At 61.5% G+C, this 14,559-nt stretch overlaps 1 protein-coding gene across 2 annotated transcripts in view; it reads left to right on the forward strand.

The window, feature by feature from the left end:
- MARK4 (microtubule affinity regulating kinase 4) overlaps positions 1–14,559 on the forward strand; it is a 54,333-nt gene that overhangs the window by 14,060 nt on the left and 25,714 nt on the right. Inside the window, exons 7-10 of one of the 2 annotated variants that reach the window (XR_016461268.1) lie at positions 419–475; positions 7,649–7,910; positions 8,108–8,385; positions 13,683–13,802. Coding sequence is in view for 1 of the 2 variants with exons in the window: in XM_090129817.1 (XP_089985943.1) it covers positions 419–475; positions 7,649–7,885; positions 13,683–13,802 (414 nt within the window). In the remaining variant the exon portion in view is untranslated. The remainder of the gene's footprint in view (positions 1–418; positions 476–7,648; positions 7,911–8,107; positions 8,386–13,682; positions 13,803–14,559) is intronic. The other variant, XM_090129817.1, reaches the window with a different exon arrangement.

Consider the following 14,559-nt stretch of genomic DNA (forward strand, 5'->3'; position numbering starts at 1 on the left):
TGTGGGGGGTTATGGGGTCACATGGGGGCTATGGGGGGCTATGGGGCTCATTTTGGGAGCTGTGGGGGGGTTATGGGGGCTATGGGGGGCTATGGGGTCACATGGGGGCTATGGGGGGGCTATGGGGCTCATTTGGGGGCTGTGGGGGGGTTATGGGGGTCACATGGGGGCTATGGGGGGTTATGGGGTCACATGGGGGCTATGGGGGGCTATGGGGCTCACATGGGGGCTGTGGGGGGGCTATGGGGTCACATGGGGGCAATGGGGGGCTATGGGGCTCTTTATGGGGGGTTATGGGGCTTATTTGAGGGGGCTATGGGGGGATTCTGGGGCTCATTATGGGGGGGTTATGTGGGGGGGTTATGGGGTCACATGGGGGCTATGGGGGGCTATGGGGCTCACCCTGTCCCCCCCCCAGATCGTGTCGGCCGTCCATTACTGCCACCAGAAGAACATCGTGCACAGGGACCTCAAGGTCAGCGGTGCCGGGGGGGGGCACTGCCCCCACAGCCCCCCGTCCCCATAACCCCGTCATCCCATAACGTCTTTATGACCCCATCACCCCGTAGCGTCCCTATAACCCCGTAAACCCCGTAATGTCCCCATAATCCTGTAACCCCATAGTGTTCTTATAGCCCTATAATATCCCCATAACCCCGTAACCCCATAATGTCTCCATAACCCCATAACGTCACCATAATCCTATAATATTCTATAACCCATATCTGTCCGTTACCCCATTACGACCCCATATCCCTGTAACCCCATAAATACCCCACAACCCCCATAACAACCCCATAACCACTTCATAATTACCCCATAAACCCATATCCCCATAGCCCCATGACCCCGTAACAACCCCGTAACCCACCATAATCCCATTAACAACCCCATAACCCCACAAACAGCCCATAGTGGCTCCCTTGCGCCCCCTGCAGGTGGAGAACCTGCTGCTGGATGCCATGTCCCCATAACCACCCCATAACCCCATAACCACCCCATAACCCCATAACCACCCCATAACCCCATAACCACCCCATACCCCCATACACCGTTCCCATATGGGCTCTATTGTGCCCCCTGCAGGCGGAGAACCTGCTGCTGGACGCCATAACCCCATCACCACCCCATAACCCCATAACCACCCCATAGCCCCATAACCACCCCACAACCACCCCATATGGGCTCACTGGCGCCCCCTGCAGGCAGAGAACCTGCTGCTGGATGCCATATCCCCATAACCACCCGATAACCACCCCATAACCACCCCATAACCCCACAACCACCCCATAGCGGCTCCCTTGCGCCCCCCGCAGACGGAGAACCTGCTGCTGGATGCCATAACCCCATAACCACCCCATAACCACCCCATAACCACCCCATAACCCCATAACCACCCCATAACCCCATAATAACCCCATGTGGGCTCTATTGCGCCCCCTGCAGGCGGAGAACGTGCTGCTGGATGCATAACCCCATTACCCCATAGCCACCCCACAACCACCCCATATCAGCTCTATTGCGCCCCCCGCAGGCGGAGGACCTGCTGCTGGATGCCATATCCCCATAACCCCATAAGCCCATATTCTCATAACCCCATAACCACCCCATAACCCCACAACCACCCCATAACCCCATAGCCACCCCATAACCCCACAACCACCCCATAACCCCATAGCCACCCCATAACCACCCCATAACCCCACAACCACCCCATAACCCCATAGCCACCCCATAACCACCCCAGAACCCCACAACCACCCCAAAACCCCACAACCACCCCATAACCACCCCATAACCACCCCATAACCACCCCATATCAGCTCTATTGCGCCCCCTGCAGGCGGAGAACCTGCTGCTGGACGCCATAACCCCATAACCACCCCATACCCACCCCATAACCACCCCATAACCACCCCATAACCCCACAACCACCCCATAACCACCCCATAACCCCATAACCACCCCATAACCCCATAGCGGCTCTCTGGCGTCCCCCGCAGGCCGAGAACCTGCTGCTGGACGCCATAACCCCATAACCACCCCATAACCACCCCATAACCACCCTATAACCCCATAGCGGCTCTCTGGCGCCCCCTGCAGGCCGAGAACCTGCTGCTGGACGCCATAACCCCATAATCACCCCATACCCACCCCATCACCATCCCATAACCCCACAACCACCCCATAGCGGCTCACTGGCGCCCCCCGCAGGCCGAGAACTTGCTGCTGGACACCATAACCCCATATCCCCGTAACCACCCCGTAACCACCCCATAACCACCCCATAACCACCCCATAACCCCATATGGGCTCACTGGCGCCCCCCGCAGGCGGAGAACCTGCTGCTGGACGCCATATCCCCATAACCACCCCATAACCCCATAACCACCCCATAACCACCCCATCACCACCCCATAACCCCACAACCACCTCATAGCGGCTCCCTTGCGCCCCCCGCAGACGGAGAACCTGCTGCTGGATGCCATAACCCCATCACCACCCCATAACCACCCCATAACCCCATAACCACCCCATAACCCCATAATAACCCCATAGCGGCTCACTGGCCCCCCCCGCAGGCGGAGAACCTGCTGCTGGACGCCATAACCCCATGTCCCCATAACCACCCCATAACCCCATAGCCACCCCATAACCCCACAACCACCCCATAACCCCACAACCACCCCATAACCACCCCATATCAGCTCTATTGCGCCCCCTGCAGGTGGAGAACCTGCTGCTGGACACCATTACCCCATAACCACCCCATCACCACCCCATAACCCCACAACCACCCCATATGGGCTCACTGGCGCCCCCTGCTGGCGGAGAACCTGCTGCTGGCTGCCATATCCCCATAACCCCATAGCCACCCCATAGCCACCCCATATCCCCATAACCACCCCATAACCACCCCATAACCACCCCATAACCCCATATGGGCTCACTGGCGCCCACCGCAGGCTGAGAACCCGCTGCTGGACACCATAACCTCATCACCACCCCATAACCCCACAACCACCCCACAACCACCCCATATGGGCTCACTGGTGCCCCCGCAGGCCGAGAACCTGCTGCTGGACACCATAACCCCATAACCACCCCATAACCCCATAACCACCCCATACAGGTTCCCTTGCGCCCCCTGCAGGTGGAGAACCTGCTGCTGGCTCCCATATCTCCATAACCCCATAACCACCCCATAACCCCATAATAACCCCATATGGGCTCACTGGCGCCCCCCTGCAGGCGGAGAACCTGCTGCTGGATGCCATATCCCGATAACCCCATAACCACCCCATACCCACCCCATATCCCCATCACCACCCCATAACCACCCCATAACCCCATAGCGGCTCACTGGCGCCCCCCGCAGGCCGAGAACCTGCTGCTGGATGCCATAACCCCATAGCCACCCCATAACCCCATAACCACTCCATAACCCTATAACTACCCCATACCCACCCCATAACCCCATCACCACCCCATAACCCCATAACCACCCCATAACCACCCCATAACCCCACAGCCACCCCATAACCACCCCATAACCCCATAATAACCCCATAGCGGCTCTCTGGCGCCCCCCGCAGGCCGAGAACCTGCTGCTGGTCACCATAACCCCATAACCACCCCATAACCATCCCATAACCCCATCACCACCCCACAACCACCCCATAACCACCCCATAGCCCCCCAACCACCCCATAACCCCATAGCGGCTCTCTGGCGCCCCCCGCAGGCCGACAACCTGCTGCTGGACGCCATAACCCCATAACCCCATAACCCCCCCATAACCCCATAACCACCCCATAACCCCATAGCGGCTCTCTGGCGCCCCCCGCAGGCCGACAACCTGCTGCTGGACGCCATAACCCCATAACCCCATAACCCCCCCATAACCCCATAACCACCCCATAACCCCATAGCGGCTCACTGGTGCCCCCCGCAGGCCGAGAACCTGCTGCTGGATGCCATATCCCCATACCCACCCCATACCCACCCCATAACCATCCCATAACCCCACAACCACCCCATAACCACCCCATAACCCCATAACCCCATCACCACCCCATAACCCCACAACCACCCCATAACCACCCCATAACCCCATAACCACCCCATAACCCCACAACCACCCCATAACCCCATAGCCACCCCATAACCCCATATGGGCTCACTGGCGCCCCCTGCAGGCCGAGAACCTGCTGCTGGGCACCATAACCCCATACCCACCCCATAACCCCATAACCACCCCATAACCACCCCATAACCCCATAATAACCCCATAGCGGCTCACTGGTGCCCCCCGCAGGCCGAGAACCTGCTGCTGGACGCCATAACCCCATAACCACCCCATAACCACCCCATAACCCCATCACCACCCCATAGTGGCTCACTGGCGCCCCCCGCAGGCCGAGAACCTGCTGCTGGACAGCATAACCCCATACCCACCCCATAACCCCATAACCACCCCATACCCACCCCATAACCCCACAACCACCCCACAACCACCCCATAACCCCATAACCCCATAGTGGCTCACTGGCGCCCCCCGCAGGCCGAGAACCTGCTGCTGGACACCATAACCCCATAACCACCCCACAACCCCATAACCACCCCATCACCACCCCATAACCACCCCATACCCACCCCATAACCCCATAGCCACCCCATAACCCCATAACCACCCCATAACCCCATCACCACCCCATAACCCCACAACCACCCCATATGGGCTCACTGGTGCCCCCCGCAGGCCGAGAAACTGCTGCTGGACGCCATAACCCCATAACCCCACAACCACCCCATCACCACCCCACAACCACCCCATAACCACCCCATAACCCCATAACCACCCCATAACCCCATAGCGGCTCACTGGCGCCTCCCGCAGGCCGAGAACCTGCTGCTGGACACCATGTCCCCATAACCACCCCATAACCCCATAACCAGCCCATAACCCCACAACCACCCCATAACTCCATCACCACCCCAAAACCACCCCATAACCACCCCATAACCCCACAACCACCCCATAGCGGCTCTCTGGCGCCCCCCGCAGGCCGAGAACCTGCTGCTGGACAGCATAACCCCATACCCACCCCATAACCCCATACCCACCCCATAACCACCCCATAACCCCATAACCACCCCATAACCCCATAGCGGCTCTCTGGCGTCCCCCGCAGGCCGAGAACCTGCTGCTGGACACCATAACCCCATACCCACCCCATAACCCCATCACCACCCCATAACCACCCCATAACCCCATAACCACCCCATAACCCCATAACCCCATAACCCCATACGGGCTCTCTGGCGCCCCCCGCAGGCCGAGAACCTGCTGCTGGACGCCATAACCCCATATCCACCCCATAACCCCATAACCCCATAATAACCCCATACGGGCTCTCTGGCGCCCCCTGCAGGCCGAGAACCTGCTGCTGGACGCCGTAACCCTATAGCCACCCCATAACCCCGTCACCACCCCATATCCCCATACCCACCCCATAACCACATAACCCCATAACCCCATAATAACCCCATATGGGCTCTCTGGCGCCCCCCGCAGGCCGAGAACCTGCTGCTGGACAGCATAACCCCATACCCACCCCATAACCCCATACCCACCCCATAACCCCATCACCACCCCATAACCACCCCATAACCCCATACCCACCCCATAAGCACCCCATAACCCCACAACCCCCCCATAACCCCATAACCCCATATGGGCTCTCTGGCGCCCCCCGCAGGCCAAGAACTTCTGCTGGACGCCATAACCCCATAACCACCCCACAACCCCATAACCACCCCATACCCACCCCATAACCCCATAACCCCATCACCACCCCATATGGGCTCTCTGGCGCTCCCCGCAGGCCGAGAACCTGCTGCTGGACGCCATAACCCCATAACCACCCCACAACCCCATAACCACCCCATAACCACCCCATAACCCCATACCCACCCCATAACCCCATATGGGCTCTCTGGCGCCCCCCGCAGGCCGAGAACCTGCTGCTGGACACCATAACCCCATAACCACCCCATAACCCCATCACCACCCCATAACCACCCGATAACCCCATAACCACCCCATAACCCCATCACCACCCCATAACCCCATCACCACCCCATAACCCCATAACCCCATACGGGCTCTCTGGCGCCCCCCGCAGGCCGAGAACCTGCTGCTGGACACCATAACCCCATACCCACCCCATAACCCCATAACCCCATCACCACCCCATAACCCCATCACCACCCCATATGGGCTCTCTGGCGCCCCCCGCAGGCCGAGAACCTGCTGCTGGACACCATAACCCCATAACCACCCCATACCCACCCCATAACCCCATACCCACCCCATAACCCCATAACCCCATATGGGCTCTCTGGCGCCCCCCGCAGGCCGAGAACCTGCTGCTGGACACCATAACCCCATAACCACCCCATAACCCCATAACCCCATAATAACCCCATATGGGCTCTCTGGCGCCCCCCGCAGGCCGAGAACCTGCTGCTGGACACCATAACCCCATAACCACCCCATAACCCCATCACTACTCCATAACCCCATACCCACCCCATAACCACCCGATAACCCCACAACCACCCCATAACCACCCCATAACCCCATCACCACCCCATATGGGCTCTCTGGTGCCCCCCGCAGGCCGAGAACCTGCTGCTGGGCACCATAACCCCATAACCACCCCATAACCCCACAACCCCCCCATAACCCCATAACCCCATAGCGGCTCTCTGGCGCCCCCCGCAGGCCGAGAACCTGCTGCTGGACACCATAACCCCATACCCACCCCATAACCCTATAACCACCCCATAACCCCATCACCACCCCACAACCACCCCATAACCACCCCATAACCCCATACCCACCCCATAACCCCATAACCACCCCATAACCCCATCACCACCCCATAACCACCCCATAACCCCATACGGGCTCACTGGCGCCCCCCGCAGGCCGAGAACCTGCTGCTGGACGCCATAACCCCATACCCACCCCACAACCCCATAACCACCCCATAACCACCCCATAACCCCATAGCGGCTCTCTGGCGCCCCCCGCAGGCCGAGAACCTGCTCCTGGACACCATATCCCCATCACCACCCCATAACCCCATAACCACCGCATACCCACCCCATAACCCCATAACCCCATATGGGCTCTCTGGCGCCCCCTGCAGGCCGAGAACCTGCTGCTGGACGCCATAACCCCATAACCCCATAAGCACCCCATAACCCCACAACCCCCCCATAACCCCATAACCCCATATGGGCTCTCTGGCGCCCCCCGCAGGCCGAGAACCTGCTGCTGGACGCCATAACCCCATAACCACCCCATAACCCCATAACCACCCCATAACCCCATAACTCCATATGGGCTCTCTGGCGCCCCCCGCAGGCCGAGAACCTGCTGCTGGACGCCATAACCCCATAACCACCCCATAACCCCATAACCACCCCATAACCCCATAACTCCATATGGGCTCTCTGGCGCCCCCCGCAGGCCGAGAACCTGCTGCTGGACGCCATAACCCCATAACCACCCCATAACCCCATAACCACCCCATAACCCCATAACTCCATATGGGCTCTCTGGCGCCCCCCGCAGGCCGAGAACCTGCTGCTGGACGCGGACGCCAACATCAAGATCGCGGATTTCGGCTTCAGCAACGAGTTCCGGCTGGGCTCCAAGCTGGACACGTTCTGCGGCTCCCCGCCCTACGCCGCGCCCGAGCTGTTCCAGGGCAAGAAGTACGACGGGCCCGAGGTGGACATCTGGAGCCTGGGCGTCATCCTCTACACCCTGGTCAGCGGCTCCCTGCCCTTCGACGGCCACAACCTCAAGGTGGGGGAGCTATGGGGTCTGTGGGGTCTGTGGGGTCAGGGCTATGGGGTCTGTGGGGTCTGTGGGGTCTATGGGGTCGGTGCACATCTGGAGCCTGGGCGTCATCCTCTACACCCTGGTCAGCGGCTCGCTGCCCTTCGACGGCCACAACCTCAAGGTGGGCGGGGGTCTATGGGGTCTGTGGGGTCAGGGCTATGGGGTCTGTGGGGTCTGTGGGGTCAGGGCTATGGGGTCTGTGGGGTCTATGGGGTCTATGGGGTCAGTGGACATCTGGAGCCTGGGCGTCATCCTCTACACCCTGGTCAGCGGCTCCCTGCCCTTCGACGGACACAACCTCAAGGTGGGCGGGGGTCTATGGGGTCTGTGGGGTCAGGGCTATGGGGTCTATGGGGTCTATGGGGTCTATGGGGTGTATGGGGTCAGTGGACATCTGGAGCCTGGGCGTCATCCTCTACACCCTGGTCAGCGGCTCCCTGCCCTTCGACGGGCACAACCTCAAGGTGGGCGGGGGTCTATGGGGTCTGTGGGGTCAGGGCTATGGGGTCTATGGGGTCTATGGGGTCTATGGGGTGTATGGGGTCAGTGGACATCTGGAGCCTGGGTGTCATCCTCTACACCCTGGTCAGCGGCTCCCTGCCCTTCGACGGCCACAACCTCAAGGTGGGGGGGCCATGGGGTCTGTGGGGTGTGTGGGGTCAGGGCTATGGGGTCTATGGGGTGTATGGGGTCGGTGGACATCTGGAGCCTGGGCGTCATCCTCTACACCCTGGTCAGCGGCTCCCTGCCCTTCGACGGACACAACCTCAAGGTGGGGGGGCTATGGGGTCTGTGGGGTCTGTGGGGTCTGTGGGGTCAGGGCTATGGGGTCTGTGGGGTCTATGGGGTCTATGGGGTCTATGGGGTCAGTGGACATCTGGAGCCTGGGCGTCATCCTCTACACCCTGGTCAGCGGCTCCCTGCCCTTCGACGGACACAACCTCAAGGTGGGCGGGGGTCTATGGGGTCTATGGGGTCTATGGGGTCAGGTCTATGGGGTCAGGTCTATGGGGTCAGGTCTGGGGTCAGTGCCATGGAATCAGTGCCATGTGGTCTATGGGGTCAGTGCTATGGGGTTAGTGCTGTGGGTCTATGGGGTCATGTCTATGGGGTCAGTGCTATGGAGTCAGGTCTGTGGGGTCAGGTGTATGGGGTCTATGGGGTCAGGGCTATGGGGTCTATGGGGTCTATGGGGTGTGTGGGGTCAGTGGACATCTGGAGCCTGGGCGTCATCCTCTACACCCTGGTCAGCGGCTCGCTGCCCTTCGACGGGCACAACCTCAAGGTGGGGGAGCTATGGGGTGTGTGGGGTCTGTGGGGTCAGGGCTATGGGGTCTATGGGGTCTGTGGGGTCTATGGGGTCTATGGGGTCAGTGGACATCTGGAGCCTGGGCGTCATCCTCTACACCCTGGTCAGCGGGTCGATGCTCTTCGATGGGCACAACCTCAAGGTGGGCTGGGGTCTATGGGGTCTGTGGGGTCACGGCTATGGGGTCTGTGGGGTCTGTGGGGTCAGGGCTATGGGGTCTGTGGGGTCAGGGCTATAGGGTCAGGGCTTTGGGGTCAGTGGACATCTGGAGCCTGGGCGTCATCCTCTACACCCTGGTCAGCGGGTCGCTGCCCTTCGACGGGCACAACCTCAAGGTGGGCAGGGGTCTATGGGGTCTATGGGGTCTGTGGGGTCAGGGCTATGGGGTCTATGGGTGTATGGGGTCTGTGGGGTGTATGGGGCGTATGGGGTCAGGGCTTTGGGGTCGGTGGACATCTGGAGCCTGGGCGTCATCCTCTACACCCTGGTCAGCGGCTCGCTGCCCTTCAACGGACACAACCTCAAGGTGGGCTGGGTGTGGGGTCTGTGGGGTCTGTGGGGTCTATGGGGTCAGGTGTGTGGGGTCAGGTCTGGGGTCAGTGCCATGGAATCAGTGCTATGGGGTCTATGGGGTCAGGTCTATGAGTTCTATGGGGTCAGGTCTGGGGTCAGTGGTTTGCACTGAGGTCTGTGGGGTCAGTGCTGTGGGGTCTGTGGGTCTGTGGGGTCTATGAGGTCAGGTCTGTGAGGTCAGGGCTATGGGGTCAGGTCTGTGGGGTCAGTGCCATGTGGTCTATGGGGTCTGTGGGGTCAGTGCTATGGGTCTATGGGGTCAGTGCTATGGGGTCAGTGCTATGGAGTCAGGTCTGTGGGGTCAGGTGTATGGGGTCTATGGGGTCAGGTCCATGGGATCGATGGGGTTAGGTCTATGGGGTCTATGGGGTCAGGGCTATGGGGTCAGGTCTAGGGTCAGTGTCATGGAATCAGTGCCATGTTGTCTATGGGGTCAGTGCTATGGGGGTCTATGGGGTCAGTGCCATGGAGTCTATGGGGTCAGGTCTGTGGCGTCAGTGCTGTGGGGTCTATGGGGTCAGGTCTATGGGGTCAGGTCTACGGTCAGTGCCATGGAATCATTGCCATGTGGTCTATGGGGTCAGTGCCATGGGGTCAGGTCTATGGTTCTATGGGGTCAGGTCTATGGGGTCAGTGCTATGGGGTCTGTGGGGTGAGGTCTATGGGGTGAGGTCTGGGGCCAGTGCTATGGAGTCAGAGCTGTGGGGTCCGTGCTATGGGGTCAATGGGGTCAGGTCTATGGAGTCTATGGGTTCAGGTCTATGGGGTCAGGGTTATGGGGTCAGTGCTATGGGTTCTGTGGGGTCAGGTCCATGAGGTCTATGGGGTCAGGTCCATGGGATCTATGGGGTTAGGTCTATGGGGTCTATGGGGTCAGGTCTATGGGGTCAGGTCTGGGGTCATTGTCATGGAATCAGTGCCATGTTGTCTATGGGGTCAGTGCTATGGGGTCTATGGGGTGAGGTCTATGGGGTCAGTGCCATGTGGTCTATGGGGTCTATGAGGTCTGTGGGGTCAGTGCCATGGGGTCTTTGGGGTCAGGTCTGTGGGGTCTATGGGGTCAATGCCATGGAGTCTTTGGGGTCAGGTTTGTGGGGTCTGTGGGGCCAGTGGAGTCAGCTATGGGGTGGGAGCCATAGATGTGGGGTGGGAGCCTGAATCCTATGGGGTGGGAGCCACAGCTATGGGGTCTATGGGGTGAGGTCTATGGGGTCAGTGCTATGGGGTCTATGGGGTCTATTGGGTCTGTCTTATGGGGTCTATGGGGTCAGGGCTATGGGGTCAGTGCTGTGGGGTCGATGGGGTCAGGTTGATGGGGTCAGTGCTATGGGGTCTATGGGGCCAGTGCTATGGGGTCTATGGGGTCAGCTATGGGGTGGGAGCCACGGCTATGGGGTCAGAGCCATGGTGTCAGGTCTATGGGGTCGGTGCATGGGGTCTACGGGGTCTGTGGAGTCAGCTATGGGGTGGGAGCCATGGATGTGGGGTGGGAGCCTAAATCCTATGGGGTGGAGCACAAATCTATGGGATGGGAGCCATGGATATGGGGTGGAAGTCACAGCAATGGGGTGGGAGCTATGGATGTGGGGTGAGAGCCTAAATCCTATAGGGTGGGAGCCAGAACGCAATGGGGTGGAGCACAAATTTATGGGGTGAGAGACATGGATATGGGGTGGGAGCCACAACTGTGGGGTCTATGGGGCCGTGCCACCCCCTGCCCACACCGTCCCCATAATCGTCCCCATCCCCTGGCTGGGGGTGCAGTGCCCCATATCCCCCCCCCCCGGCCCCATAATGACCCCCAGCCCCATTTGCCCCCCCCAAATCCCCCTTTTCCCCCCTTTCCTCCCTTTTACCCCCCATCTGCCCCCCACTCCCCCCCCAGAGCCCCATGAGTGCATCCTTTGGGGCAAATACCCCCCCATATCCCCCCCCCCAGCCCCATAAGGCCCCCATCCCCATTTACCCCCCTGACCCCCATCCCATTTACCCCCCCCGACCCCCCCATTTCCCCCCCTGCCCCCCATCTGCCCCCCATTGCCCCCCCATGAACCCCGTGAGTGCATCCTATGGAACAAATCCCACCCCATATCCCCCCCCCCAGCCCCATAATGGCCCCCATCCCCATTTGCCCCCCCCTTGGTACCCCCCATTTCCCCCCCCTGCCCCCCCTTTTGCCCCCCATTTCCCCCCCCAGGAGCCCCATAAGCTCATCCTATGGGACAAATACCCCCCCCCCATATTCCCCCCCGGCCCCATAGTGTCCCCCATCCCCATTTACCCCCCCATTTACCCCCCCCTTGGTACCCCCCATTTCCGCCCCCGACCCCCATCTGCCCCCCATTTCCCCCCCAGAGCCCCATAAGCACATCCTATGGGCCAAATACCCCCCCATATCCCCCCCCCGGCCCCATAATGGCCCCCATCCCCATTTGACCCCCCTCAACCCCCCCATTTCCCCCCTCTGCCCCCCCTTTTGCCCCCCATCTGCCCCCCATTTCCCCCCCAGAGCCCCATAAGCACATCCTATGGGCCAAATACCCCCCATACCCCCCCCCCCGCCCCATAAGGCCCCCATCCCCATTTACCCCCCCCGTGACCCCCCCATTTCCCCCCTCTGCCCCCCCTTTTGCCCCCCATTTCCCCCCCCAGGAGCCCCGTGAGCTCATCCTATGGGACAAATACCACCCCATATCCCCCCCCCGGCCCCATAATGGCCCCCATCCCCATTTGCCCCCCCTTGGTACCCCCCATTTCCCCCCCTGACCCCCATTTGCCCCCCTTTTGCCCCCCATTGCCCCCCATGAGCCCCATGAGCTCATCCTATGGGCCAAATACCCCCCCATACCCCCCCCCCGGGCCCCATAATGGCCCCCATCCCCACTTGCCCCCCCTCAACCCCCCCATTTCCCCCCTCTACCCCCCCTTTTGCCCCCCATCTGCCCCCCATTTCCCCCCCAGGAGCCCCATAAGCACATCCTATGGGCCAAACACCCCCCCATATCCCCCCCCCGGCCCCATAAGGCCCCCATCCCCATTTACCCCCCTGACCCCCATCCCATTTACCCCCCCATTTCCCCCCCATTTCCCCCCTCTACCCCCCCTTTTGCCCCCCATCTGCCCCCCATTTCCCCCCCAGAGCCCCATAAGCACATCCTATGGGCCAAATACCCCCCCATATCCCCCCCCGGCCCCATAATGGCCCCCATCCCCACTTGCCCCCCCTCTACCCCCCCTTTTGCTCCCCATCTGCCCCCCATTTCCCCCCAGAGCCCCATAAGCACATCCCATGGGCCAAATACCCCTCCATATCCCCCCCCCGGCCCCATAATGGCCCCCATCCCCACTTGCCCCCCCTCAACCCCCCCAATTCCCCCCTCTACCCCCCCTTTTGCCCCCCATTTGCCCCCCATTTCCCCCCCAGAGCCCCTTGAGCTCATCCTATGGGACAAATCCCACCCCATATCCCCCCCCCCCGGCCCCATAAGACCCCCATCCCCATTTGCCCCCCCTGGCTCCCCATTTACCCCCTTGGCCGCCCCCCATTTCCCCCCCTGTCCCCCCATCTGCCCCCCATTTCCCCCCTGGTGCCCCGTGAGCTCATCCTATGGGACAAATCCCGCCCCATATCCCCCCCCCGGCCCCATAAGGCCCCCATCCCCATTTACCCCCCTGACCCCCATCCCATTTACCCCCCCATTTCCCCCCCATTTCCCCCCTCTACCCCCCCTTTTGCCCCCCATCTGCCCCCCATTTCCCCCCCAGGAGCCCCATAAGCTCATCCTATGGGCCAAATACCCCCCCATATCCCCCCCCCCCGGCCCCATAATGGCCCCCATCCCCACTTGCCCCCCCTGACCCCCCCGTTTGCCCCCCCAGGAGCTGCGTGAGCGCGTGCTGCGGGGCAAATACCGGGTGCCCTTCTACATGTCCACCGACTGTGAGAACATCCTGCGCCGCTTCCTCGTCCTCAACCCCGCCAAGCGCTGCACCCTCGAGGTGGGAGGGGGGCAACCGGGGGGCCTGGGGGGCAACTGGGGGGGCTGGGGGGAGATGGGGGCGATTGGGGGCTCTGGGAGGCAATTGGAGGGGCTGGGGGGCAGTTGGGGGGGGATTGGGGCAATTGGGGGCTCTGGGGGGCAGTTGGGGGGAGCTGGGGGGTAGAGGGGGCAATTGGGGGGAGATGGGGGCAATTGGGGGCTCTGGGGGGCAGTTGGGGGGAGATGGGGGCAATTGGGGGCTCTGTGGGGCAATTGGGGGGAGATGGGGCAATTGGGGGCTCTGGGGGGCAATTGGGGGGAGCTGGGGGGCAATTGGGGGGAGATGGGGGCAATTGGGGGCTCTGGGGGGCAATTGGGGGGAGATGGGGGCAATTGGGGGCTCTGGGGGGCAATTGGGGGGAGCTTGGGGCAGGTGGGGGCTCTGGGGGGCAGTTGGGGGGAGCTGGGGGGCAATTGGGGGGAGATGGGGCAATTGGGGACTCTGGGGGGCAATTGTGGGGAGCTGGGGGGCAATTGGGGGGAGCTTGAGGCAGGTGGGGGCTCTGGGGGGCAACTAGGGGGGCTGGGGGGAGATGGGGGCGATTGGGGGCTCTGGGGGGCAATTGGAGGGGCTGGGGGGCAGTTGGGGGGGGATTGGGGCAATTGGGGGCTCTGGGGGGCAGTTGGGGGGAGCTGGGGGTAGAGGGGGCAATTGGGGGGAGATGGGGGCAATTGGGGGGGGATGGGGGCAATTGGAGGGGCTGGGGGGCAGTTGG

This window comes from Phasianus colchicus, chromosome 38, assembly GCF_987193195.1.
Source record: "Phasianus colchicus chromosome 38, bPhaCol1.hap1.1, whole genome shotgun sequence".
Lineage (NCBI taxonomy): Eukaryota > Metazoa > Chordata > Aves > Galliformes > Phasianidae > Phasianus > Phasianus colchicus.